At 46.2% G+C, this 12,575-nt stretch overlaps 1 protein-coding gene across 1 annotated transcript in view; it reads right to left on the bottom strand.

Annotated features, from left to right (window-relative positions):
- Positions 1-488: 488 nt before the first annotated feature.
- Positions 489-12,575, bottom strand: part of LOC123990477 — a 29,293-nt gene continuing 17,206 nt past the window's right edge. The window contains exon 4 of the mRNA XM_046291023.1: positions 489-2,883. Within this exon, the coding sequence (XP_046146979.1) occupies positions 2,764-2,883 (120 nt within the window). The 3' untranslated portion in view covers positions 489-2,763. The remainder of the gene's footprint in view (positions 2,884-12,575) is intronic.

Here is a 12,575-nt window from a genome sequence, read left to right as displayed (position 1 = left end):
AGAGAGAGAGAGAGAGAGAGAGAGAGAGAGAGAGAGAGAGAGAGAGAGAGAGAGAGAGAGAGAGAGAGAGAGAGAGAGATAGATGGCTGAGAGAGAGAGAGAGAGATAGATGGCTGAGAGAGAGAGAGAGATAGATGGCTGAGAGAGAGAGATGGCTGAGAGAGATAGATGGCTGAGAGAGAGAGTGATAGATGGCTGAGAGAGAGAGAGATAGATGGCTGAGAGAGATGGCTGAGAGAGAGAGAGATAGATGGCTGAGAGAGAGAGATAGATGGCTGAGAGAGAGAGATAGATGGCTGAGAGAGAGAGATAGATGGCTGAGAGAGAGAGATAGATGGCTGAGAGAGAGAGAGAGATAGATGGCTGAGAGAGAGAGAGAGAGATGGCTGAGAGAGAGAGAGAGAGATGGCTGAGAGAGAGAGAGATAGATGGCTGAGAGAGAGAGAGATAGATGGCTGAGAGAGAGAGAGAGATAGATGGCTGAGAGAGAGAGAGAGATGGCTGAGAGAGAGAGATAGATGGCTGAGAGAGAGAGATAGATGGCTGAGAGAGAGAGAGAGAGAGAGATGGCTGAGAGAGAGAGAGAGATGGCTGAGAGAGAGATAGATGGCTCTGAGCCAAAGGGCTCAAAACGTTCTCTTTCCCTGGTCTTGTCATGTTGCTTGTTTCGAGGTGTTTTAAATATTCAAATGTATTGTGAAATGTCAAAAAACAGAACAGCGTCTGTGGTGAAATCGGACATTTTAACCTTCTGTCAATGACATCACAGATAACCATCAAAGAACACAGATGCATCCCGAATGATACACTATTGGCTCTGGTTAAAAAGTGGAACACTATATACCCGTAGGGTACAAGGTGCCATTTGGGACGTAGCGGAACAGAAAGTCTGTTGATCGGATGACGTCATGTGGGAAGAAGGGTGTTCTAGAATCAACAGTACAAAACGCACGCAAAGCTTGTTATTCTCATTAGGAATTTGCATATGCGCATCATGTTAATGTAGAACAGAAACACTCATTTAAGGAAGGCCTTGAATGACTCAGCAACTACTCCCTGAAAAAGACAACATAAAAAAACAAGATTTAACCCATCAAAGTCTTCATTTAATTACATTCATATTATAATTGTCTTTTTTTTTTAAACTTTTTTTTTTTACATTAGATTACAAAATCCTGTCTTCTGTTGATATCATCATTTTTAAAACCACTTTTGAAAATGTACTCGAATAAGAACCTGTTCACTCATTGGTTGGTTTCATATCAAAACGCTTACATATTGGATCCTATTGGACTTTAGGAGCAGACATGGTGGAGGTGAGGACTCACTAGAACTGAGCCCCCTCCCCCAATAAAGACCAATGGTGGCACGGTATCAGTGTGTATTGTTAAATTAAAAAACAACTTTGTACAAAACCTTTCTGGGAAAAAAAAAAAAAAAAATGGGACAGTTGTCATATAGGACTCAACCCTTCAGTACCGAGACAGCTCTGTGTGCATTCGTTCCTCTGTTGAACATATTGAGCCATACCAACACAGGAATACATTTTCATTGTCTATTTCATAAAACCTGTGTCGATGCCAAACGGATTCAGGCTAAGATAAGAGTTATAAAGAGTGAGGAGGTCACATCTCTTTCGATGGAACTGAGTGATGTCATCAAATCTAGCCTTCATTAAGCATCATTGATTGATTGATTGATTGATTGATTGATTGATTGCATTATTAGATATACAGTACATTGTCCCGGGCATACAAATTGGATTGTAACTGCAATTAGATTCCTAAGGTTTCTTTAGTGCCTTCCAAACGGGTTCATCTATAGAGTATTGCTCCAATCGTTGATTGTACAACCCCCCCCCCCCCAGGGCAACAAGAGACCACCATTTGTATCGTCACAGGGTCTGTTGTTTGTGATTGTCGATCCTGCCAGGTAAAGAAATCCTGAAAATCCAATCAGAGTTTATCAAAAAGTTGTCCTCAACTTTGACAGACCTATATAATCTTAGGATCTTTAAGAACACATATGTTAAATTATACATGCATTCATCCTGTTGATAATTTAAATAAAAAAACAGACCTGTCATTCATCTCATTCAGACTGAATCTTGATCTCATTCAGACTGAATCTTAAAACCACTTCAGACTGAATTGCTGGTGGACGGCACAGACATAGGATAAAACAACGCAGCTCAATCTACACCAGAGATCGTCAAGTCACGTATAGTGACAGCGCTCGTCTTGACGACCCCACCACCAGAGTCATTAAATCACAACCATTTTTTTCCCTTTTAAATATAGACCAGTGTGAAACATCGAGATACGTGGAGTTTTGCAAGTTCAGAAAATACATTGGAAGTTTGTCAAGTTCGTGGTAGAGTGAGTGAGTGAGTAGAAGTTCACCATAAAGTGTCCATAAAGTCTTCTCTTGAAGGGACCTCTCTCATCTATATAAAAAATAATAATAATAATTGTTTTATATTTTACAATTATTTTAGAAAATATCTGTCTTCTAACAGCATGGCTGAGAGAGAGAGTGAGAGAGATGGAGAGACGATTCTAGTCTCCATCCAGCAGGAACCAGTTCTTCTCTTCTTCTTCTTTGATTTAAAAAACAACCTAAAAAGGAATCCAAACCCCGTGTCCCATCATACATCTAAAAGTCTGGTCCCTCGTTTTGGTCAGGGGGGGGGGGGCAAAATGAGGCCGGGGGAGGGAGGCCCTCCGAGACAGGTGGAGGGTTTTTTGTGTGCGAGGTACTCCCTCATCTCTCCTGTCCTCTCAGACGGGGTATGGCAGGGGGCCCTCTGTTAAACAGGAAGCCATAGAGAGCCATCGTGAGATGCATCCAGACTGGCAGGACATCCCTCTGATGCCGCAGGAACTGTGAGGAAGACAAGAGAGCGGGAGGAAGATAAAGATCAATCAGAATTAGTTCTATAGTTTTTTACAAAGTGCCTTACAGTAACCTGTCCATCACCATAACCATCATCACAGACGTTACCATCAGCAACAAGTTATTGGAAACCACGAACGACAACGTCTGTGGTGCTTCCGGAGTTCAATATGACATCACGGTTGAGGTGAAATAACACAGTAACCGGTGGTAAAACCAGCTGTCTAGACCCTACACAACGCCAGAGCAGATCGGATATTTCCACAACAGCAGTTCTGTCTCAGTTATTTTTGTGTTTGGTGTGCAACATAACTGGGCTCTGTCACTAAGGGCTGTCTTAGAGCCTGCAAGGAGTGAACAAGTTACTAGTCTCCCTCGTCCCTCCCATCTCCAGGAGCTGCATCTATCCCACCACTAAAGCCTCCTCTTCCTCCCCTCCAGGAGCTGCATATATCCCACCACTAAAGCCTCCCCTTCCTCCCCTCTAGGAGCTGCATCTATCCCACCACTAAAGCCTCCTCTTCCTCCCCTCCAGGAGCTGCATCTATCCCACCACTAAAGCCTCCCCTTCCTCCCCTCTAGGAGCTGCATCTATCCCACCACTAAAGCCTCTCTTCCTCCCCTCTAGGAGCTGCATCTATCCCACCACTAAAGCCTCCTCTTCCTTCCCTCCAGGAGCTGCATCTATCCCACCACTAAAGCCTCTCTTCCTCCCCTCCAGGAGCTGCATCTATCCCACCACTAAAGCCTCTCTTCCTCCCCTCCAGGAGCTGCATCTATCCCACCACTAAAGCCTCTCTTCCTTCCCTCCAGGAGCTGCATCTATCCCACCACTAAAGCCTCCTCTTCCTTCCCTCCAGGAGCTGCATCTATCCCACCACTAAAGCCTCCTCTTCCTCCCCTCTAGGAGCTGCATCTATCCCACCACTAAAGCCTCTCTTCCTCCCCTCTAGGAGCTGCATCTATTCCACCACTAAAGTCTCCTCTTCCTCCCCTCTAGGAGCTGCATCCATCCCACCACTAAAGCCTCTCTTCCTCCCCTCTAGGAGCTGCATCTATTCCACCACTAAAGCCTCCTCTTCCTCCCCTCTAGGAGCTGCATCTATCCCACCACTAAAGCCTCCTCTTCCTCCCCTCCAGGAGCTGCATCTATCCCACCACTAAAGCCTCCTCTTCCTCCCCTCTAGGAGCTGCATCTATCCCACCACTAAAGCCTCTCTTCCTCCCCTCTAGGAGCTGCATCTATCCCACCACTAAAGCCTCCTCTTCCGTCCCTCATCTCTGTTCAAGCGCGTCTCCTGTTGGCTTTCTAACATAAAAGTCAAGTTGGGTATTTCAACAGGTTGCATAAGCATCAGTCATACTGTCTGTCTCTCTCTCTCTCTCTCTCTCTCTCTCTCGCTCTACAGAGTAGTTGTCTGTCTGTCTGTCTGTATGTGTCTCTCTCTCTCGCTCTACAGAGTAGTTGTCTGTCTGTCTGTATGTGTGTCTCTCTCTCTCCACAGAGTAGTAGTCTGTCTGTCTGTGTGTGTCTCTCTCGCTCTCTCTATCTCTAGTAGTCTGTCTGTGTCTCTCTCTCTCTCTCTCTCCACAGAGTAGTAGTCTGTGTCTGTGTCTCTCCCTCAGAGTAGTAGGCTGTCTGAAATGAGTTGGACCAGTGCTACCGAACACAAACCTAATTGAGCATCTTAATGTTATGTTGCAGTACTTATTTTACCCCCACGAGGCCAGTGGAGAAACTGCTTTCACTGTTTATTTAGATCATTGATTACAATAAGCACCTGTTTTGATGTCATTTTAAAATGTTCTGTAACAATGGGTGTATATTTTTCCCAGAATGCAATAAAAAAAGGGATGGGATTCCAAAGCAGGCATTTGTCCCTCAGACACAGAATGTATTTCATACCCATCCCATAATGACAAAGTGAACCCCTTGGGTTGTGCCGTTGCGGAGATCTTTGTGGGCTATACTCGGCCTTGTCTCAGGATGGTAAGTTGGTGGTTGAAGAAATCCCTCTAGTGGTCTGGGCTGTGCTTTGGCAAAGTGGGTGGGGTTATATCCTTCCTGTTTGGCCCTGTCCATGGGGTGTCCTCGGATGGAGCCACAGTGTCTCCTGACCCCTCCTGTCTCAGCCTCCAGTATTTATGGCTAGGGTCAGTTTGTTATATCTGGAGTACTTCTCCTGTCCTATTCGGTGTCCTGTGTGAATTTAAGTGTGCTCTCTCTAATTCTCTCTCTCTTTCTCTCTCTCGGAGGACCTGAGCCCTAGGACCATGCCTCAGGACTACCTGACATGATGACTCCTTGCTGTCCCCAGTCCACCTGGCCGTGCTGCTGCTCCAGTTTCAACTGTTCTGCCTTATTATTATTGGACCATGCTGGTCATTTATGAACATTTGAACATCTTGGCCATGTTCTGTTATAATCTCCATCCGGCACAGCCAGAAGAGGACTGGCCACCCCACATAGCCTTGTTCCTCTAGGTTTCTTCCTAGGTTTTGGACTTTCTAGGGAGTTCTTCCAAGCCACCGTGCTTCTACACCTGCATTGCTTGCTGTTTAGGGGTTTTAGGCTGAGTTTCTTTACAGCACTTTGAGATATCAGCTGATGTAAGAAGGGCTATATAAATACAATTTGCTTTATAAATACATTTGATTGTATTTGATTTGAAAACATGTTTTAAGAATTTTGGGGAAATTTTCTCAAAATGAAATACAGAATGATTTAATTTACATAATTATTCACAACCCATGAGTCAATAGATGTTAGAAACAATCGGTGGCCTCGATTACAGCTGTGAGTCTTTCTGGGTAAGTTTCTAAGAGCTTTGCACACCTGGCTATGTTAAGTTGGTTGTTGATCATTGCTAGACAGCCATTTTCAAGTCTAGCCATAGATTTTCATGCCAAGTTAAGTCCAAACTGTAACTTGGCCACTCAGGAACATTCACTGCCGTCTTGGTAATCCACTCCAGTGTAGATTTGGTCTTGTGTTTATGTGGTTATTGTCCTGCTGGATGGTGCATTTGCCTCCCAGTGTCTCTTGGAAAACAGACTGGACCAGGTTTTCCTCTAGGATTTTGCCTGTGCTTAGCTCTATTCCGTTTCTATTTATTTAAGAAAAAGCCATGCTTGAAAATATGGAGATTAGTACTCAGTGTTGTGTTTTGCCCCAAACATGACGCTTTCTATTCACAACATTTAGTTCATTTCTTTGTCACATTTCTTTTGCAGTTTTACCTTGGTGCAAACAGGAAGCAAGTTTTGAAATATATTTTTTAAAAGCTTCCTTCTTTTCACTCTGTTATTTAGGTTGTTATTCTGGAGTAACTACAATGTTGTTGATCCATCCTCAGTTTACTTCTCTATCACAGCCATTAAACTCTGTAACTGTTTTAAAGTCACCATTGGCCTCATGATGAAATCCCTGAGGTTTCCTTCCTCTCCGGCAACTGAGTTAGGAAGGACGCCTGTATGTTTGTAGTGACTGGGTGTATTGATACACCATCTAAAGTTTAATTAACAACTTCAGCATGATCAAAGGGATATTCAACATCTGCTTTAAAAATAAATAAAAACATCTACCAATAGGTGCCCTTCGCTAGGCATTGGAAAGCCTCCCTGGTCTTTGTGGTTGAAATTCACTGCTCGACTGTGAGACCTTACAGATAATTGTATGTGTGGTGTACAGAGATGAGGTAGTCATTAACAAAATCAAGTTACACACTATTATTTCACACAGAGTGAGTTCATGCAACTTATTATGTGTCTTGTTAAGCACATTTTTTACTCCTGAACTTATTTAGGTTTGACATAACAAAGGTGTTCAATACTTATCGAACTCAAGACATTTCAGTTTTCAATTTTAAATTGATTTGTAAAAATTTTTTGGGGGGAAAAACATCATTCCACTTGGACATTATGGGGGCATTGTGTGTAGAGGCCAGTGACACACATCTAAATGTAATCCATTTGAAATTCCGGCTGTAACACAACACAATTAGGATAAAGTCAAAGAGTTGAATTAAAGTCCAATACTTTCTGAAAGTACTTTATTTGTTATTATTATTATTATTATTATTATTATTATTATTTATTATTGTTTATTTGTTGTATGAGGAGGATTTTGGTCACCTGCTTTCCTGAAAGGAACGATAGTGAAGTGCTTCATTATCGGTCACACTTGGTGTGTGTGTGTGGTCACACATGGTAACCAAATACAATAAGGACTTGTCTACTGCCCTCTTAAAAACAGATGGGTAACACCTAAACCCCCCCAACCCCCCCACCTGGCCCTCCCCCTCCCTCATCAAACATGATTTAATTTTTTAAAAACCTTTATTTAACTAGGCAAATTCTTATTTACAATGACAGTCCTACCGGGGAACAGTGAGTTAACTGCCTTGTTCAGGGGGAAGAACGACAGATTTTTACCTTGTCAGCTTGGGGCATTTAACCCAACAGCTTTTTGGTTACTAGCCCAACACTCTAACCACTAGGCTACCTGCCAAGTTCGACATGATAGCACCTTCGACAGACAGACAGACTTGACAGCTAATGGGAGCTAAACATTAGCAGCCTCACGTCATGTGGAAGAGGCCACACAGAAACACTGTGCTAGCAGAGACAGTGTAGTGTGCTAGCAGAGACAGTGTAGTGTGCTAGCAGAGACAGTGTAGTGTGCTAGCAGAGACAGTGTAGTGTGCTAGCAGAGACAGTGTAGTGTGCTAGCAGAGACAGTGTAGTGTGCTAGCAGAGACAGTGTAGTGTGCTAGCAGAGACAGTGTAGTGTGCTAGCAGAGACAGTGTAGTGTGTTAGCAGAGAAAGTGTAGTGTGCTAGCAGAGACAGTAGAGACAGTGTAGTGTGCTAGCAGAGACAGTGTAGTGTGCTAGCAGAGACAGTGTAGTGTGCTAGCAGTGACAGTGTAGTGTGCTAGCAGAGACAGTAGAGACAGTGTAGTGTGTTAGCAGAGATATCAAAGATAATTGCGTAATTATCGTATTTCGCCGTCCTAACGTAGTCTTCACTAGCCAGCTAGCTAACGTCCACTGATTAGCTGCACTGGAGAAACTATTACACTCAACTGAACGACTTGATTAGTGTAGTGTTAGCTAGCTACATAGCGGTCTTTGCTGTCTTCGTATCCAAGATAATTGTGTAGTTTAGAGTGTGTATTCTTAGAGTGATTATCTTAATTTACCGAGGTTAGCTATCCAGCTATTTGTCGTCCTTAACGTAGGAGACTCTGCTAGCTAGCCGACAGCTAGCCAACAGCTAGCCGACAGCTAGCCGACAGCTAGCCGACAGCTAGCCAACGTCTACCGAATAGACTCAAAACCCGGTCGCATTCACAGGTAGCATCACATTTTCATTTCATTTCATTACAGTACAACGGTTTGATTTGTTTGATCGTAGCTAGCTACATAGCTAGCTACATAGCCGTCTTTGTATCAAAGATAATTGTGTAGTCTAGAGCGATTTTCTAGGTTAGCTAGCCAGCTATTGTCGTTCTTTTAACGCAACGTAACGTAAACAACACTGCTAGCTAGCCAGCTAGCCCCCGAATAGCAGCACTGCAGAAACTATTACACTCAACGGAACGACTTGATTAGTGTAGTGTCAACAACGCACCCACTGCCAGCTAGCCTACTTCAGCAGTACTGTATCATTTTAATCATTTTAGTCAATAAGATTCTTGCTACGTAAGCTTAACTTTCTGAACATTCGAGACGTGTAGTCCACTTGTCATTCCAATCTCCTTTGCATTAGCGTAGCAGACAGTAGTGTGCTAGCAGAGACAGTGTAGTGCTAGCAGAGACAGTGTAGTGTGTTAGCAGAGAAAGTAGCCTCTTCTGTAGCCTGTCAACTATGTGTCTGTCTATCCCTGTTCTCTCCTCTCTGCACAGACCATACAAACGCTCCACACCGCGTGGCCGCGGCAACCCTAATCTGGTGGTCCCAGCGCGCACGACCCACGTGGAGTTCCAGGTCTCCGGTAGCCTCTGGAACTGCCGATCTGCGGTCAACAAGGCAGAGTTCATCTCAGCCTATGCCTCCCTCCAGTCCCTCGACTTCTTGGCACTGACGGAAACATGGATCACCACAGACAACACTGCTACTCCTACTGCTCTCTCTTCGTCCGCCCACGTGTTCTCGCACACCCCGAGAGCTTCTGGTCAGCGGGGTGGTGGCACCGGGATCCTCATCTCTCCCAAGTGGTCATTCTCTCTTTCTCCCCTTACCCATCTGTCTATCGCCTCCTTTGAATTCCATGCTGTCACAGTTACCAGCCCTTTCAAGCTTAACATCCTTATCATTTATCGCCCTCCAGGTTCCCTCGGAGATTTCATCAATGAGCTTGATGCCTTGATAAGCTCCTTTCCTGAGGACGGCTCACCTCTCACAGTTCTGGGCGACTTTAACCTCCCCACGTCTACCTTTGACTCATTCCTCTCTGCCTCCTTCTTTCCACTCCTCTCCTCTTTTGACCTCACCCTCTCACCTTCCCCCCCTACTCACAAGGCAGGCAATACGCTCGACCTCATCTTTACTAGATGCTGTTCTTCCACTAACCTCACTGCAACTCCCCTCCAAGTCTCCGACCACTACCTTGTATCCTTTTCCCTCTCGCTCTCATCCAACACCTCCCACACTGCCCCTACTCGGATGGTATCGCAACGTCCCAACCTTCGCTCTCTCTCCCCCGCTACTCTCTCCTCTTCCATCCTATCATCTCTTCCCTCTGCTCAAACCTTCTCCAACCTATCTCCTGACTCTGCCTCCTCAACCCTCCTCTCCTCCCTCTCTGCATCCTTTGACTCTCTATGTCCCCTATCCTCCAGGCCGGCTCGGTCCTCCCCTCCCGCTCCGTGGCTCGATGACTCATTGCGAGCTCACAGAACAGGGCTCCGGGCAGCCGAGCGGAAATGGAGGAAAACTCGCCTCCCTGCGGACCTGGCATCCTTTCACTCCCTCCTCTCTACATTATCCTCCTCTGTCTCTGCTGCTAAAGCCACTTTCTACCACTCTAAATTCCAAGCATCTGCCTCTAACCCTAGGAAGCTCTTTGCCACCTTCTCCTCCCTCCTGAATCCTCCCCCCCTCCTCCCTCTCTGCAGATGACTTCATCAACCATTTTGAAAAGAAGGTCGACGACATCCGATCCTCGTTTGCTAAGTCAAACGACACCGCTGGTTCTGCTCACACTGCCCTACCCTGTGCTCTGACCTCTTTCTCCCTCTCTCTCCAGATGAAATCTCGCGTCTTGTGACGGCCGGCCGCCCAACAACCTGCCCGCTTGACCCTATCCCCTCCTCTCTTCTCCAGACCATTTCCGGAGACCTTCTCCCTTACCTCACCTCGCTCATCAACTCATCCCTGACCGCTGGCTACGTCCCTTCCGTCTTCAAGAGAGCGAGAGTTGCACCCCTTCTGAAAAAACCTACACTCGATCCCTCCGATGTCAACAATTAGACCAGTATCCCTTCTTTCTTTTCTCTCCAAAACTCTTGAACGTGCCCTCCTTGGCCAGCTCTCCCGCTATCTCTCTCTGAATGACCTTCTTGATCCAAATCAGTCAGGTTTCAAGACTAGTCATTCAACTGAGACTGCTCTCCTCTGTATCACGGAGGCGCTCCGCACTGCTAAAGCTAACTCTCTCTCCTCTGCTCTCATCCTTCTAGATCTATCGGCTGCCTTCGATACTGTGAACCATCAGATCCTCCTCTCCACCCTCTCCGAGTTGGGCATCTCCGGCGCGGCCCACGCTTGGATTGCGTCCTACCTGACAGGTCGCTCCTACCAGGTGGCGTGGCGAGAATCTGTCTCATCACCACGCGCTCTTACCACTGGTGTCCCCCAGGGCTCTGTTCTAGGCCCTCTCCTATTCTCGCTATACACCAAGTCACTTGGCTCTGTCATAACCTCACATGGTCTCTCCTATCATTGCTATGCAGACGACACACAATTAATCTTCTCCTTTCCCCCTTCTGATGACCAGGTGGCGAATCGCATCTCTGCATGTCTGGGAGACATATCAGTGTGGATGACGGATCACCACCTCAAGCTGAACCTCGGCAAGACGGAGCTGCTCTTCCTCCCGGGGAAGGACGGCCCGTTCCATGATCTCGCCATCACGGTTGACAACTCCATTGTGTCCTCCTCCCAGAGCGCTAAGAACCTTGGCGTGATCCTGGACAACACCCTGTCGTTCTCAACCAACATCAAGGCGGTGGCCCGTTTCTGTAGGTTCATGCTCTACAACATCCGCAGAGTACGACCCTGCCTCACACAGGAAGCGGCGCAGGTCCTAATCCAGGTACTTGTCATCTCCCGTCTGGATTACTGCAACTCGCTGTTGGCTGGGCTCCCTGCCTGTGCCATTAAACCCCTTCAACTCATCCAGAACGCCGCAGCCCGTCTGGTGTTCAACCTTCCCAAGTTCTCTCACGTCACCCCACTCCTCCGTTCTCTCCACTGGCTTCCAGTTGAAGCTCGCATCCGCTACAAGACCATGGTGCTTGCCTACGGAGCTGTGAGGGGAACGGCACCTCAGTACCTCCAGGCTCTGATCAGGCCCTACACCCAAACAAGGGCACTGCGTTCATCCACCTCTGGCCTGCTCGCCTCCCTACCACTGAGGAAGTACAGCTCCCGCTCAGCCCAGTCAAAACTGTTCGCTGCTCTGGCCCCCCAATGGTGGAACAAACTCCCTCACGACGCCAGGACAGCGGAGTCAATCACCACCTTCCGGAGACACCTGAAACCCCACCTCTTTAAGGAATACCTAGGATAGGATAAGTAATCCCTCTCACCCCCCTTTAAGATTTAGATGCACTATTGTAAAGTGACTGTTCCACTGGATGTCATAAGGTGAATGCACCAATTTGTAAGTCGCTCTGGATAAGAGCGTCTGCTAAATGACTTAAATGTGTGCTAGCAGAGACAGTGTAGTGTGCTAGCAGAGACAGTGTAGTGTGCTAGCAGAGACAGTAGAGACAGTGTAGTGTGCTAGTAGAGACAGTGTAGTGTGCTAGTAGAGACAGTGTAGTGTGCTAGCAGAGACAGTGTAGTGTGCTAGCAGAGACCGTGTAGTGTGCTAGCAGAGACAGTGCGGAGAAAACACTCTGCAACAAAAAGCTGGTCATAGAATAAAGTTTCCTTGCATTTCATAACATGGCTATAAGTCGATCTCGCATCGGCGCGCGACACATTACCACCGGGCCAACGCAACTACACCAGTCACAGAGGAGAGGGAACTACTGTGGCCTGGCGCCGGCCCTGCTGATGGTTACACGACTCGTTAATGGCTCACAATTGGGTTAATGTCCTGCTATTCAGGGCTCTATTGTTCCTCACTCGGACATCAATGCAAATGCAATCGAAAAATCACATCAAAACACTTCACGAGTGAGGAAGCAGCAGAAAGGCCAATTGTTTTTTCGCTATTTTATTACCCGGAGCTACAGAGAGAGAGAGAGAGAGAGAGAGAAAGGGCAACCAGTGAAGAACAAACACCATTGTAAATACAACCCATATTTATGCTTATTTATTTTATCTTGTGTCCTTTAACCATTTGTATATTGTTAAAACACTGTATATATAATATATGACATTTGTAATGTCTTTACTGTTTTGAAACTTCTGTGTGTGTAATGTTTACTGTTAATTTTTGTTGTT

This window comes from Oncorhynchus gorbuscha, linkage group LG12, assembly GCF_021184085.1.
Source record: "Oncorhynchus gorbuscha isolate QuinsamMale2020 ecotype Even-year linkage group LG12, OgorEven_v1.0, whole genome shotgun sequence".
NCBI classification, from domain to species: Eukaryota; Metazoa; Chordata; class Actinopteri; order Salmoniformes; family Salmonidae; genus Oncorhynchus; species Oncorhynchus gorbuscha.
The sequence above is the reverse complement of the archived record's forward strand: the minus strand, read 5'-3'. Positions and strand labels throughout refer to the sequence as shown.